Source organism: Mesoplodon densirostris, chromosome 13 (genome assembly GCF_025265405.1).
Source record: "Mesoplodon densirostris isolate mMesDen1 chromosome 13, mMesDen1 primary haplotype, whole genome shotgun sequence".
NCBI lineage: Eukaryota > Metazoa > Chordata > Mammalia > Artiodactyla > Ziphiidae > Mesoplodon > Mesoplodon densirostris.
In genome coordinates this window covers 48,579,409-48,596,356 of record NC_082673.1, presented here as the reverse complement: position 1 = coordinate 48,596,356, position 16,948 = coordinate 48,579,409, and the positions used below count along the sequence as shown (strand labels likewise).

The 16,948-nt window shown below is 35.2% G+C and overlaps 2 protein-coding genes across 2 annotated transcripts in view; one reads left to right on the top strand and one right to left on the bottom strand.

Annotated features, from left to right (window-relative positions):
* The window catches only part of C13H8orf88 (chromosome 13 C8orf88 homolog), a 55,617-nt gene extending 53,656 nt beyond the window's left edge, over positions 1–1,961 (top strand). Inside the window, exon 6 of the mRNA XM_060116437.1 lies at positions 1,779–1,961. Within this exon, the coding sequence (XP_059972420.1) occupies positions 1,779–1,802 (24 nt within the window). The 3' untranslated portion in view covers positions 1,803–1,961. The remainder of the gene's footprint in view (positions 1–1,778) is intronic.
* A 3,074-nt stretch (positions 1,962–5,035) lies between these two features.
* The window catches only part of NECAB1 (N-terminal EF-hand calcium binding protein 1), a 232,355-nt gene continuing 220,442 nt past the window's right edge, over positions 5,036–16,948 (bottom strand). The window contains exons 10-13 of the mRNA XM_060116144.1: positions 16,602–16,714; positions 10,380–10,457; positions 8,990–9,081; positions 5,036–5,195 (exon numbers count right to left, since the gene is read on the bottom strand). Coding sequence (XP_059972127.1) covers positions 5,170–5,195; positions 8,990–9,081; positions 10,380–10,457; positions 16,602–16,714 — 309 coding nt within the window. The 3' untranslated portion in view covers positions 5,036–5,169. The remainder of the gene's footprint in view (positions 5,196–8,989; positions 9,082–10,379; positions 10,458–16,601; positions 16,715–16,948) is intronic.

The window sequence follows — 16,948 nt, the reverse complement described above, 5'->3', positions numbered from 1 at the left end:
TCCTTTTAAACAGTAAAACAACACAACTATTCTTCAACACGTCTTTGCTTTTTCTTAGCTCTTTATATTTCTGTGTCACCTCATCAAATTCTATCAGAGTAAATACACACAGTAAATACATACATGTATCTTTCAGGATATTGATTGGAAAGGACATGAGTTTCATGTCAGGCTTGGGTTCAAGTTGTAGCTCCACCTGTACTGGTATATTGTTCAAACTTACGCAAGTCACTTAACGTTCTTGAGCTTCAGTTTTGCAATTGTGATAAGGGGATGATTTCTAATTGTTAGGATTAAATGAAATGTATGAAATTGCTTTTAGTATGGTACTTATCTCATTATATACTCAGTAGGTGTTGATTTTCATCTTTTATTGTCTTCCGTTTTGACTGTAATTTGAATTTCTTTTATTTATAGTTTTCATAAACACCATTTTATACAGGTAAAGGCATATAAAAGGTATACAGGCGTACCTCGGAGATATTGCGAGTTTGGTTCCAAACAAATATCGCAATAAAGGGAGTCACACAAATGTTTTGGTTTCCCAGTGCATATAAAAGTTATGTTTATACTATACTGCTCTTAGTTGTGCAATAGCATTATGTCTGAAAAAAAACTATTTACATATCTTAATTAAAAAACACCTTATTTATTTATTGCTAATAAATGCTAACCAACATCTGAGCCTTCAGCAAGTTGTAATCTTTTCGCTATGTAACATTGAAGATAACTGTTCACAGATCACTATAACAAACATAATGATAATAATGAAAATGTTTGAAATATTGGGAGAATTACCAAAATATAACACAGAGACTCAAAGTGAGCAGATGGTGTTGGAAAAATGGTACCCACAGGCTTGTTTGATGCAAGGTTGCCACAACCCTTCAATTTGTAAAAAACACAGTATCTACAAAGAGCAGTAAAGTGAGGAATGCCTGTAGTATTCTACTGAGATGAGTTCATAATATAGGTATGCTAAGAATGGGTCAAATGTGAGATATAAAATACCTCCTGTGTCCTCCATTTGGGGGATTTCTTACCCTTTGGAATCCATAGCTTTTTTTCATAATTACAAATTTTTGTATTTTAGTTTATCCATAGTGTATCAATGGCTCTTAATTTAAATTTACTACCTTGAAGACATCCAGCCAATTCTTTTTAAAATTAAAGCATAAATTTAAAAGTTTTTTTCATAATACCTTGCTCACTATTTAATGAGATAAAGGACTATTTAATGAGGTAAAGGACTCACTATTTAATGAGGTAAAGGACTATTTAATGAAGTAAAGCATCCTTGATGATATTTGAATTTTTCTACTTGTTCAGAGATCTTAGGGGCATATAATCCTTGGTCTATAAGAATAAATCTAAACTTCAGTGCTATATAAAATATAGTCACTTTATCATTTGAAGGCTTTCCACTTCTAACAACATTTTATTTTGTCAATAAAAGTTTGACATACGCATTATTTTGAGTTTACTTTTGTTTTATGCATTAATAACATTTTCTAAAAATTAGGTACCACAAAAACAGAACAATGGTTTGGAATACAATCTAATATATTTAAATATAATATATGTATTATATAAGTTTTATTAAACACAGAAGAACTGCTTTATTTGACAAATTCCAGTTACTTAATAGTTTCTATAGTAACATGCATTTAGATCTGAAAACACTTAATAGGTCACAATATTTGGTTTGATAAACTAATTAGTAAAAGCTACATTCATTCAATCTAATTGATAAGTTAACTTTTTCTTCTTTATTACAGGAAAACAACCAAAGCTTTAAGTAGCATTTTAAGAATGTATGTATTTGAAGATAAAGAATTATTAATTTTATATTTTGGACACGTGCAAATGAAGTGGATCTAGTAACAATAACTGTAATGGACTGTAACAATTCAATTTATTTTTAATTTTGGTGGCTGGGTATTTGGTTTGTCCTAAAATGAGAAAGAGATATTTTAAACTATAAAGAATTTTCTAATCAGTTTCAGCTTTGCAGGCAGTTTTCTGCATAAATTGGGAAGTAACACTGGAAAGTAGGAATTTGGTTAGTGAAATGGGAAGACTGTACTTATAATTTGAATGCTACTTGCAATTTTTGTTTTTCATCACTTGTAATAATGGAATGGAAATGTAAGCTGTAAGGATTCTCAAATATAAAGTATATGCTACAATGTATATATGCTACATAATTTCTTGTTGCTTTTAAAGTTGCTTTTGTTCTGTTTCCCACTGATTTCATACCAGCACTTGAAAGGGTCATTACAATCTCTCTAGAGGTTTAGATTGATTCAGGATGCTCAATGAATAGTTCTCAGTGATAGGAGGGAGAATATTTTAAGAAGTATTTCTTTTCAAATATATGATTGTTCTCTAGGTTTGTGATAATAACAACATTGTCTAAGATTCTTTTATTTCCAAAAGAGGAATAATTGAGGCATTTACAAATAATTGAGGTGCATTAAGTTTCAGTGCTATAATTTCTATAACAAGTGTATGGATGAAGAATTTGGAGGTTTAAACTTTTAGTTCCTATAAGTTCTATACAATAAATCTCCTACAATTTTTCACTCTTGTTAAAAAGAAAAGTTTGTTCCAGCACAGTGTCACAAAGAATTGCTCATATAAAGGTAAGTGTAAACTCTCCCTAGTTCTATCCTCAGAATCTCTCAGATCCCTGGGTCTATTGGCAAGGCATTCAAGGACATCATTTGGCAGAAAGTTTATCTTAAACTGAATTCTGAACTCCTAAAACCAGTACCTTTTTCTTCACTGGTCTTTAGACTTGCTACCCAGATTCAAACTTTAGTCCATGGCAGGTTTCCCAACTTGGTCTTTAGTATACTACTTTTCATTGCTTTGTTCCTCAGAAAAAGATTGCTTTTCAAATAGGAAAGAAAAAAGAACCTTCACCAGCCATAAAATTATTGGTTACTTAAAAATGAGTTTATACCTACGGCCCCGTTTTTTACACTCATTTTTGCCCTACTATTTCCCTTTATATTATAGATTCTAGTATTTATATGTGTATGAATACACACACATACACAAAAATACATGTAATTTATATAAGAGCTGGGGTCATCTCAATAAAAATAATTTAAAAAGAGCTGGGGTCAGAATTACCATATAATTAAATTGGTTTGCTTTATTATTTGCCTATTATCTAAGTCTGTTGACTTTAGTTAAAAAAAATATGATCGAACCTATTCCAATTTAGAATCCAAAGAGCCCTTCCATTTAGCACTGTTACTGAGAGCAGACCCCTTTTAAAGTCATACTACCATTCTACCTTTGGAAAGTGCCTAGTATCCAAAAGACTTGATGTACTTTCTGAATCTGATACAGAAATGGACTGGCCAGAACAATATATTGATTAGCTATAATTTCTATTTTTGAAATCATTTATAACCAGCGTTTTCAAGAAGAGTTTGTATATTAGAAGTCCCCGAGGTTTCAAAGTCTTTTGATCCTTTCTTACCGTATATAATCAGAGTGAGGCTGCAAAGACTGTTTTATTATCTATTTGCCTTTTTACATATGTATAGCTTATTTGAATAATCATTCTACATCTCCATTCATGTTGTTCTTTGCTTTATATATAAATTAAAAGAGTTGAGCCAGGTGTTTCATAGTGTTTGTCATCTTTAGAAATGACCACACACACACACACACACACACACACACACACAAACATATACACACACATGTGTGCATGTCAATATTTACTACCTATTTCTAGTAGAAGCTATTAAAAATTCTTTAATTTTATTTAGACTGAATGAGGACTAAGAGTACACAAAGGTATTGGTAAAAGTTAGTTTGAGAAAATATGTTAGGTTAACTTTTATATTTAAAAAATAAAATTTTAGTTCAACCTTCTTTTTTGTCTGAGTTTAAAAAAAAAAAAAGGAAAAATTCACCTTATGTTTGTTTCCTGGAAGACCTGTGGTTTCAGAGGAAATTGGACTAGAGAATAAACAAATTTCTATATGCATTGCATTTTCATTAGTGGCATTTATCAGAATAAAAGAGATTTTATTAAAAATATTTGATTTATGAGCTTGTACAGCAGAATATATAAGGTATATAGTTTTAGTTGTTCTGGTGAAACTGGGGTTGTAGTCATTCTAGTGTTGAAACTGAAAAATAGATGTTTTTTGTCCAGTACATATTTTATTATTTCCCTAAAGTTTATACTTGTTTTATAATTCTTTGTTCACTTAGGTTAAAATTTTGGTTTTAAAATATTTTGAAATCATTATTTAAATGCAAATGTCTATTTTTCATAAGTAAAGTTAGACCTCTGGATCATGTGCCAAAAATTTTGAACCAAATTTTCTTAAAGTAAAACTCTTTTCTTGATTTGTTTAACTTACATACATGGAATTATGATGCTAACAAATTATATAATGGTGTTACATTACTAAATGGTACCCTGTCACAGAATTGCTCACTTATGAAAAACCAGTTTATAACTTGACAGATGGATAGAGATTCTATTGGTTATAGTGAAGATTGGTTTATGCTCATGTATTAATGTTTTTTTAAGCTTAAACAACAGGGATGCACATGCATCCCTGCTCTCTCTCTCTGCATATAAGGATACCAGTCATATTGGATCATGTATTAGCTTTTTAAGTAACATAAAGTGAATAGTTATAGGATCCTGAGTTGGGAATGGAGTAGGTATTACTGAAGAATACATTTCACTCATGGAAAATCAGATACTTAAAAATCACAAAACACTGATTTAACCTTTTTAGTTTATGACAGATCTACAAAATCTGTCCTATGAAGTAATAGTCTAAAAGCTCTCACTTTAAATATTTTTTTCTCTATAATAACAATTTTGTTTCTTTATGTGTATACTTTTCATATATTATGATTTTGAGACTAAAGGGTTTTAGGTTTATTGTATGTAGCAATACAGCAGCAAATATTGAGGATAATAGTGAACATTGAAAGTTGAACTAAAATTTACATGAAAGATAAGATGATAGAAGACATTTAAGAAGAGTGCACATCTTAGGGTAAATATATTTAAACAAAAGTAGAGAGTAGATTAATAAGTACAGAGAATTTTCTAATTCACATTTTAGATAAGAACAGTTGTTTTTTTCTTGGAACCATAAAGAAAATGTTAAGGAACAGCTAGTTGTTCAGGATCCACCATGAAGCTGAAAAGAGAAAAAGAGTTTTTTTAAATAATGAAAATACCTGCTAGGGCTAAGTTAGTTCAAGGTGCAAGTCATTCTTAAAGAGACTATTTTCCCTCATCTTTAGTCTGTATAATTATCTTTCAAGTTACTATTTCCTGACTTGATTGAACTTTTCTGTGCACTTGTTAGTTGTACCATATCTTTTGGCACTTGGTTGCAGTCTAACTAAAAAGTTTTTGTTATATATGAATAGAGCTTGTCTTGGCAATGAGATTATAAACGCCCTGAAGATAAAATCATGTTGTTGTTGTTTTAACCTACCCAGTTCAGAAAGTTTGGGTATAAGCAAGTGGATGTGTTTTAAATAATATTTTTTTAGTATATCTGTATTGTAAAATTAGAAATATTTTCCCCAGTAAATGTAAGTATCCCAAAGACAAACCTATGTCAAAGAAGTAAGATTGGTGGAATGAGGTGAGAAACAGACAAATGTAAAGGTTTAAAATTTGTTTTCAAAGCTGTTTAAATAATACACTGACTGGCAATAGGATCTTACTTTCTTATGTATCCTTTTTTCCCATAACCATAAGGCTTTCTCCTTTGCCAAGGGAGATTCTGCTCCACAGACCAATTCTCATGCTCTTTTTGTCTGGGTGTTTTATGATGGCTTATCAGCATAGGCTCCATATTCCAGTATGCCTCATTTAAGTGATTTTTATATTTGAGAGTTCATAGGAATATATTTTGGTTTATATTTTTGTGTCTGGTGCAGACTGGTTTAGTTGCTTTATTATTTATTTATTTAAATAAATTTGTTTTATTTAGTTTTATTTTTGGCTGCGTTGGGTCTTTGTTGCTGCTCGCGGGCTTTCTCTAGTTGCGGCGAGCGGGGTCTACTCTTCGTTGCGGTGCTCGGGCTTCCCACTGAGGTGGCTTCTCTTATTGCGGATGGAACACGGGCACTAGGTGCATGGGCTTCTGTAGGTGTGGCACGCGGCTCAGTAGTTGTGGCTCACAGGCTCTAGAGCACAGACTCAGTAGTTGTGGCACACGGGCTTAGCTGCTCTGCAGCATGTGGGCTCTTTCCGGACCAAGGCTTGAACCCATGTCCCCTGCATTGGTAGGCAGATTCTTAACCACTGCACTACCAGGGAAGTCCCTGCTTTATTTCTTAAGATGTATCTTAAGTAAACCACTTAGAAATCTTAATTAAAAAGCAGTCTTATTAGAAATTTTTATTTGTGAATTAGTAATGCAAACCCACTCATTCTGTGTTTCTAACTGTAATAACTTTCAGATTTTTATTTTAGGTCAAAATGTATGCAGCATTTCAAAACTACATAAACAAAATGCACAAAACTAGTTATTATAAATATGTCATATTGACATTAAAATCATAAATAATATTTATAAGCTAATTTCAGCTTTTTGTCCAGGGAGATATATCTGCTGTTTGTCCCCAAGGGAAGTCAGCTGTTAAGAGTGATAGAACTTTCAGTTTAAAATAGAGTAGGATGACCCAATAGATGTTAAAAATCTTGTTTGAAGTAGGTTTTTAAAATTGTGTTAGAATCAAACCTAACTTTTTTTTCTATCAAATTCCAGTGGTCGTAGAAATTAGATGTGATGTGAAAATCAATGAAAAATAGGGTAGCTATTAAAAGGCATTAAATTATATTCACTCTGAATTCTGAGAACAGGAATTGATCCAGTGTTATCTGTACTCAGTTTTTCTCTCTAAATTAGGAAATGCTCTGAGAAAGAGTAATAGAATGCATGTACCAATGACACTAATAGTGCATAAACCTGCCCTTAAGATCTAGAGTAAATACATATTAAAAATCAGGCTGAGGGCTTCCCTGGTGGCGGAGTGGTTGAGAGTCTGCCTGCCGACGCAGGGGACACGGGTTCGTGCCCCGGTCTGGGAGGATCCCACATGCTGCGGAGTGGCTAGGCCCATGAGCCATGGCCGCTGAGCCTGCACGTCCGGAGCCTGTGCTCCGCAACAGGAGAGGCCACAACAGTGAGAGGCCCGCATACCGCAAAAAAAAAAAAAAAAAAAAAAAAAAAAAAATCAGGCTGAGACTGTCAGAGTCAGCCAACTTGAAAGCATTCACACCTGATCTCCCCATCTCCTCACCTAGCTTCAATTCCAGAATTGACTTTTTCATTTTCTATTTATTACCAATCCATCAAAATCTACCCTAATTTTAAAATTCCTACCATTTTATTAAAACTTCTCTTGTCAAATCCAATTTTCAGTCCCATTCTCTTCAGCCATGCTCTACTACATAGGCCCCCTGAGGAGCACTGTACCTTGCATGTTACTCCTCTTTTGGTTTCCTTGATACTCTGCAACTGTGACTCTCCTATCTCTGGTTCCCCTCAGTCTCCTTAATGAAAGGAAGCTTTTCTCTCCCAACCTTTTAAATACAGACAGTTCCTCAGGCTTCTGTTAGATATTTTCTTCTTACCTACACACTTTCTCACCAATCCCCGGCTTCAACCATCATCTTGCTATGGTTAACTCCTGAAAATGTTATCTGCAAGGGAACTCTATGGGTATCTTCTTGGTTCAGATGCTTTTTTTTCCTGGCCTAGATTATTGCCCAGCCTGACCAATTTCTCTCCTCTCATGACATTCACCTTTCTCCCTCCTGCCACAGTTACTACTGATTAGAGCATTCACTAGCCCTCTCAAAAACCTTTAATGACTCTGTAATACTGTAAGAAGAAAGTTAAAATTCCTTATTATATTTTCAACTCCCATTTCCTACTCTCTCCTCTCTTTGCACATGTACCATATACAAGCCTTATGCTTTAATCATATCTTTGCACCAATTAACACAGCACATTTAACATTTCTTACATTTGTTCATGTCTACAATTTACCTCTATCTAAGTACCCTTCTTCTCCATCTTTATTTGTCCAAATCTCATTTTTTAAAGTCCAGCTCAAGGATCATCTCCTCATTAAAAACTGTTAAAGAGACAATCCACTCCTCTAAATTCACATAGCACATTACTCTAATGGGTAACTACTATGTATGTCCTGAGCTTGTTATTTTTCTGCAAACATTTGTCTTTCCTACTGGACAGAAAGCATTTTATGGGTAGTGACTGTATTTTTACTTTGTACCCTCTGTAGCTCCCAACACAATGCTTGTTCATAATTGGAGCTCAATCAGTGCTAGTAAACAGGCTAGGAACCCCAGTATCCCCAGTGCCTAGCACTTATTAACATTCAGTAAAAGTAGTTTAATTGGTAATTGAATGGATGGGTAGATGAACAAATAATTTTTGTACAAATAATTTTTTCAACTATCTTAAATAAGCTTTGGCTAGGCCAGACTTCTCAGACAAGTTCATTTCAAATTTCTCTTTCCCTTCTCCTTTTTTTCCAATTACAAAAAAAATATTTTAACAATTATTATAATAAAGATATTTCTAACATTCTAATCTCCAATCTATGTTCACCTATTTCAAATTTATTCAATACATTATAATATAGTAAAGCATTTGAATAATTTTTTGAAATGTCATGATTTATACCTCAAATTGTTAGAAGGTGACCAGCAAATGACTAATATTAGGTTTAATACAGCCAGGAATACAAATAGGGTCAACTAAGGACTAAAGGCAATAGAAAAAATATATAGATCTCTTACTTCCTACCCCCACTCTCCAATTTTAAGATAGATAAAAAAATAGAGTACAGTTGATGAAGGGGAAGGAGCTAGAACATACTGTCTTTTAAACAGAGAAAGGCAATACAAAAGCACATAGAAGAATTGTGAACCCAGGATAATTACCAGGAACTAGCATAGTAGATGTGAGTTCTGGAGTTTCCAAGAAATCCACATTACTTCTTTGGAAGGTCTTGCTATAATTCATCTGACGGTGGCTGTATAAATAATTACAGGTTACGGCTGTGCAATTTATTACAATCTTCCTGAGTAGAATGTAGCACAGTTCAAATTCACTCAAGGTGGCAAGGTTTCGGATGATTTAGATTAAGTGCCTGAATACGGACTTCTTTTCTTGGTTATTTACCCTTAAAAAAAGGACTAAGGAGTAATTTAACAAGTATCACTAGAATTTTATTTTTTTAAACAGGAGAGCACTAATTCTCTAGAGAAGATAAAACAAAAGGAGATAACTGTAATTGCAGCAAGAAGTTTAAACAGAAGGAAGACTATCTTGGGCATCAGGATGTTTAAAAAATAGGATAGCTAAGAAGAAGGACTATAGATTTTCCATCTCTAGAGGATAAAAAGAAAGAAAAATCATCTAAAAGTATAGGCCTGGAACTACAGAGTTGAATAAGTTGCCTTTAAAGCTCCCTTTTGTGCCTGAAATTCTATTGATGTCATTATGCATTATAGCACAGTGTTTAAAATAGCCACAAAAATAAAGTTTTTAGGTGAAATATGTATCAACTAAATTTACAGGTATTTGTATCATTACCATAATTTAACACCCCAAAATATGGACTTATTGGAGAGCTATATTCTCCGTGCCATTTAAAGCCAACTAGAACTATTTATATAATCTCAGAATAGCAAAATGTCCTTCATCTCATTTTTCTAATTATATATTTGTTACTTATTAATAATAATTTTAATTTCAAAGAACTTGATTTATTTTTTAACTTTATCGAGGAATAGTTAACAAATATAATTATATACAAAACTGAATGATTACAAGAGAAGTTGACTTGCTTTTAATCTTTTCCAAACAATGTCTTGAATTTCCCTTTTATTTGCAGTAAGTAAAGACATTTCAAAAAGCTGTTAAGCTATGATGATCTTAACCATTATATATAGCTATATTGCAAAATAAAAATCACAGAGCTTAAGAAAAATTAGGAAGTAAAATTTTTTTCATCTTTTTCTGCATCCTTTGTCTCCCACCCCTGCACACCTTAGACACCCATGACCCACATCTAAATCTATTTACCTGAAAGCATCAGTAAAATGGTAATTCTTAAAGTGTGATCATAACCAAAAGTTTTTGTGCTTCAAAAGGAAAGGGATTTCAAATCCATAAAAAGAGTGAGATTTAGGAAATGAGCAAATGAGACAGGTTTTAAGGTGAGGTAAAGGGAATGGAGTTTTTTCTACAGGTTCTAAAATTATATCATGTATATTGCCACCTCCCTGGCAAAAAAATAAAAAAAAATAAGGCCTGCTCATAACTTACCTATTCCACACACTACTATTCTCCCAGAACTCGTAAATTGTGTAGTGAGATTCATTTGAAAGCTTCTGTATAGAAATACTGAAATGGAAAAGGAAAGGTGTAATTAGCCACAAGAAATTAAATACAAGAAATAAACTAATATTTCTAATCATCTCTAATCTTATCCATTTGTATAGGAAACACCTATGGTTCCTGCATGAAAATTGAAGTTTTGTCAATAATTGATTAACATGTCTGTTTGTTTAATATACTTTTTTAGTTTTCTGGTTTGGCATCATGAATACTGTCTCAGTATATTTTCGAAAACACAAATATAACTTTGTAAAATTTCATTCATATATCCATTCAAAAATATTCTTTGAGTTCTGTTTTGCCAGGGTTCCGAAAAATGTGAGTGTATGCCACTTTCCTTGCCCTCAGGTGTAGCTCTTTGGAGCAGTCCAACCTCCAAAGCTCTTGCCCTTACCTCTGTCTCTGGATTGATAGCTTTTGTTTGGGGTCCTGCTTTAAGCTAAGTCACCTGGACCACACTGCTATACAACTAACTCCAACTTTGCCAGTGTCCAGTGTTTGTCCTCCTTTCTCTTTTACACATTCACACCTCTCAATTTTCTCGCTGTCCAGATCAAGTTTGAGTCCATATTCTGGCCATAATTGTAGGTTTTTTTGTAATTGCTTTTCCAATTTAGGGAAGACAAATTTGTTCCTTCCAGCCCTCTGGAGTAGCCTGAGAGTGGCTAATAGCCTACATAATATGTTTTGGAGTAGTGAAGAGAGAGGAGGTGGGTGAAAAGACAAGTTGAGGTGAAGACTGGATTTAATCCGGTAGCAATGAGGAGACACAAAAGGGTTTAAATCAGGGAGAGTCTCATGGTTGAAGCTGGGTTTTAAAAGATCCTTCTGATGGCCGTGTGAGGTAGCCTATGGAGAACAGTTCAAAGCAGGAAGAAAAGCTAGAGAGGTAGTGAAATTAGTTTAGGTGAGAGATGATGAAGATCCAAATTAAGGTAGAAAGAAAGGAAGAGGGGACAGATTCATAAATTTAAGGGAGAGTAGGACACAAATATAAAGATTCCTTTAAAAAATTAATTCCACAAGTCCAGCTTGTTCAGCCTAACGTTTCACAGTATATTCAGATTATAAATCAAAATCAGAGGTTAGAAAAACAATAAGGATTTTTTAAAAAAAATCAGATGTGGTGCTCTTTTAAATGGAAGTATAGTTGATTTACATTATATTTCAGGTATACAGCATAGTGATTCAGTAGTTTTGCAGATTATACTCCATTAAATATTATTACAAGTTAATGGTTATAATTCCCTGTGCTATACAATACATCCTTGTTGCTTATCTATTTTATACATAGTAGTTTGTATAAACTACTCTTTCTTAAATTTTTTAAAATAATTTTTATTGGAGTATAGTTGATTTACAATGTTGTGTTAGTTTCGGGTTTACAGCAAAGTGAATCAGTTATACATAGACATATATCCACTCTTATGATTCTTTTCCCATATAGGTCATTTCAGAGTATTGAGTAGACTTCCCTGTGCTACACAGTAGGTCCTTATTATCTATTATATATAGTAGTGTGTATATCTCAATCCCAATAAATTGAGAGATTGGGAGAAATTGGGAGAATAGGATATTGATTTAATAGAGAACATAGAACATACCAGTAAAATAGCCAAGCTCAATGTAAATTTAGGATTTACCTAAGTGTGGCCAGCAGATGGTGGTAACTACACAGAAATTGTAATACTTATTTGGCTTGTAGTTTGGTGTTTTTCACAGAGCTATTGATCTAGCTTGCTTCAGTTAAGATATGATGTAGCAAGTATTGTTATTAGTTCAATTTCAGATTTTCTCGGGGAAAGGTTTATAACATAATCAAAGGAATTGAACAGAAAATGAAACTGGAGATTTTCTAACCCCAGGAGTTTATAGATAGATGATGGGCTTTTGGTGGAGGGGGGTTCCTTGAAATCCCAGAAATGAGCTGCAAATTACTGTGCATATCTACTTTTTCCTGAGAAGAGAATCCATAGTTCTCATCATAATCAAAAAGGATCTGTAATCCCCAAATGTAATCTGACAATGTAATGGTCAAATTTCAATCCATGACTATGAACTGCCTCCTACAAACTAATTCATTTGTATTACTTATTACATATAAAAATCACTTATCCTGCTATCTGAACCTGCCATTTTCCAGACTAGCCACAAGAAATTCACAAAATTTTAGCCTGATGCTCAAGTTTTGAAGGACTGAAGAAGATAACACAGTGTGATAATGTAGTGGTTTGAAGTATAGCCATACAGGCTTACCTTCATCCACCATGTATTAGAGCTTTGTCACCTTGGCCCCATTACTTAACCTGTTTCCTCACCTGTTAAATGGTGGTAATAATAGTACTGTGAGTACTAAATAAGGCATTACATGTGGAATGTTTTGCCCAGTAATTGGTATATTGTATGTGTGTATATGCGTGTGTGTGTTAGCTGTTAGCTCAATAGCAAAAAACAAAGTAGCACTTTCCTTAGGTGAGTGAAAGCTAAGCCTTAATGGTATCAAAGTTGAGAAACATGACAGAATTAAAAGGAATAGAAAAGAAACTGAGGGAAAAAGACAAATCTTTGAAAACAATGAGGAGCAGCAAGCCAATAATAATGATGATAACAATTAATACATTATTATACATACTAATAACAATGGTGATGGTTGCTAATATGTATTGCTCTGTTCCAGGCTCTGGTCTAAGCATTTCCCATGGATTAAGTCATTTTACCTTCACAGTCACTCTGGGAATCATATGGTAGATACTGTCTGTTGCCTCCCCAACTGTTATTCCCCTCTGTCTAACTGAACCCTGCCATTATTCATTTTGCAATATATCCAATGTGCCAATCAGTGCTGGGCTGAGACAGTCATCACAATCTCCTTTCTGCTAAATATTTGTTTTCTAACCTCCCATGTAGCCAGGAATAGCCATGTGACTTGAGTTGGGCCAATGAGATGCCAAGGGAAGTATGCTGAGAAGCAAGGACTTCTGGGAAACTTTGTCCTTAGGTTCAGACATGAGAGGATGGCTTGTTTGTGTTGTTCCTTCCTCCTTCTTCATGACTGTAGGCCATCTGGTCAAGAGCCAGATGGAAGAGTTGAAAGACCAGTTAGATTGTGTCTTAAAGGACTATGGGTGAAAATGCTAATCAAAATTGTTCTACAGACTGGGTGCTTTCAATTAAGGGCAAAACTGACCAATACACAGCAATGACATTTAAGGACATTGATATTTGAGACTGTACAATACATGTAATAATACATATGCAGTGATGACACTGAGACAGCAAGAAAAGGTTAATGATAAAATTTTTAGAAACTTCAGTCAGCAATATTTCTGTTAAAAGGGCTTAGGGGGCCTCCCTGGTGGCGCAAGTGGTTGAGAGTCCGCCTGCCGATGCAGGGGATACGGGTTCGTGCCCCGGTCTGGGAGGATCCCATATGCCGCGGAGCGGCTGGGCCCGTGAGCCATGGCCGCTGAGCCTGCGCGTCCGGAGCCTGCGCGTCTGGAGCCTGTGCTCCGCAACGGGGGAGGCCACAACAGTGAGAGGCCCGCATACCGCAAAAAAAAAAAAAAAAAAAAAAAAAGGGCTTAGGGCTTGAATGATTAGCTTTCAATTTGCAAATGTAAAATTACATGATGTAACTCTGAGCTTTTGCTTTGTGACTGTAACTTAAACACCCTCAGTCTTCCTCCTCAATGTATTCATACTTCCTGTGACACTTGAAAACTCACTGGCTAAAGCAAGAGTTCTTTGGCCAAGCTGTCTCTGGATAAGGTCACTTAGAACTTCAGCCCTGAGCCCCAGGAGACCTTGAACATTCCAGGAGCTGGAAAATGTCAGTGAAATGGGGAAAAATGATGTAGCTCAGGAACAGTTGGGGTTAAACATCTTACCTAAGGTAGCTTGTCTCATCAGGAACAGGACACACTTCGTCTTGGCTTCCTCTGTTCCCCAGGTGGCCTACCTTAACTCACAGAGCCTATTCACTGGAGTAAAAGGCACACAGGAGGGATAGTTCCCACAATTCTCCACCACACTACGGCCACCCATTTATTTTGTCTATATAAAAATGCTGATAAATTAATGGTTCAATGTGCCACAAGGTACCATGAATTCTTAAATATGTTTCTTTGGCCATAGTACAACTCCCAGGGTTGATTCTTACAATGCAGTTCCACATTCATATTCTCTATATCCTTGACATGGAGTTTAGAATACATACAAATTCTAGAATTTGGTAACTGAGAGTGACTTCAGAAATCATTTTATTCTACTTAACAGCTGTGAAATTAAGGGCAAGAACATGGTTTTAATTGTTCATGAATGAGTATCCTATTTTCCCAACTGGTTTCCTAGATCCTTGGAAGCAGAAACTATTCTCAACTTTCCGAAGTCAAGCATGGTTCTGAGAATACACTCTGTACATCACATATATTCAGTTGGTACCTACCCGTGCCAAACACAGGGATTAAATAAGCCTTCATGATTACAAAATATGCGAAAAGAGTAATAAAAAATGTGTGTGTGTGTGTGTGTGTGTGTGTGTGTGTGTTATACATGGGTCACACAATTGCTCTGCTTGGGTTTTTCAGTAACTTTTTTTTTTTTAACATCTTCATTGGAGTAAAATTGCTTTACAATGTTGTGTTAGTTGCTGCTGTATAACAAAGTGAATAAGGTATATGTATACATATATCCCCATTTCCCCTCCCTCTTGCATCTCCCTCCCACCCTCCCTATCCCATCCCTCTGGTGGTCACAAAGCACCGAGCTGATCTCCCTGTGCTCTGATGCTGCTTCCCACTAGCTATCTATTTTACATTTGGTAGTGTATATATGTCAATGCTACTCTCCCACTTCATCCCAACTTCCCCTTCCCTTTCCCTGTGTCATCAAGTCTATTCTCTATGTCTGCGTCTTTATTCCTGTCCTGCCCCTACGTTCTTCAGAACCTTTTTTTTTTTTTTAGGTTCCATATATATGTGTTAGCATACGGTATTTGTTTTTCTCTTTCCCAAACCCACAAAGTTAACACAACCCACATTTAATTCCAGAGCCAGACTTCTTAGCTGCAGAAGTATTCTGCCAGAGTGTGAATAAAATATAACTAGTAATTACTGGGAGGAACACCAAAGAGACATAAAGTATGTGTTTCTATGTGCACATACATGCATGCACACATGTGCTAAAAAGCTTTCCCAATGTTCTAAGAGTATTGTGAAATACAATTTAAACAAGCTTCTAAGGTATGGGTGGATTTGGTTGTGGCAGTTTTCCAGGAGCAGGTGAGTTTAATCTTTGGAATTAAGGTAGAGCATGGTCTGGCAGAGACCTGAAGCTGGGTACACACTTCTGGGAAGGAGAGTGGCCAGATCGAAGGCACAGTGGTAAGACAATAGATTATGCTGGAAAGGCAATATGCAGCTGGGCACTGTTGAGGCATAGTGTTCAGGTGAGGGAGAACAAATGGTAGCAGTGCTATGGATTTCTGGGGTCTGTTGGTAGTATAATTGTAGGGTCAGAATAAACCGGCATTTGATAGTTAGTTAGATATCATTAGATAGTTATTGCAGGTTTCTGAGTAAGAGAATTCTAAGATAATTGTTTCCGGGAAATTATAATTGTAGTATTTGTTTATTGGACTACTTGGAGTAGAGAAACTGAAGATGAGGTATAGTTGGTATATTTTAGTAGCCTGAAATAACAGAAGCCTGAGCTGGAGTGGCCATGGAAATAACTTTTTTTTTTTTTTTTTTTTTTTAATGACAAAGTCCTGCCATCAAGACTTCAGAGATGGTGCAATTTCACAATGAATGGCTGAAATGGTGGTTATTAGGCCATAGGGCACACTCTCAAGGTAGCAATCAGAGCTAGATGCACTAGAGTTGAGGCCTTATATACCAGAGATGATTTAAATCAGAGTGTGAGTCTGCCTGGATGCAAAAGGAGGAATTTTAGTCTATTTGACTTCCCTTGGTGCTCCTAATGCTCAAATCCACACAGAATCCAAGGATAAAAGAGAAAACAGCCTGCTTAACTCTGCAAAATGCATCACCCCGAGGGCTAGAATGACCAGCATAACTTTAGATGAAGATTCTCAAATACCAGTCTTCCAGACCCCACCCTCATCTAAGACACATGCGCAGGAGCACTTACCGCAAGCAACCACTTTGGGAGGAAGCGCTCTCCACATAGTGTTTCAGAGCGAGTTGGAATTCTTCCAAGTCCTCTTCTATCACAGACATCTGACGCTGCACAAGCACGATGTGCTGCAGAGGAAGGGGCAAGTGTTACTGTATTGACTAATTATGGAGCCTCCCTAAGCCAACCCCCTACTGCTCATCCCATCCCTCCTCACAAAACAAACAATTTTTCATCTAAAAATGACTAAAAAGGCCATGACTAGTCCAAGTAATAACACTGTATAAAAGCTGTAGTATAGGCAGGATATTTTCTTGCCTCTAGTAACAGGCACTAAAAAAGGTGTCCTTCGTGCTGACATA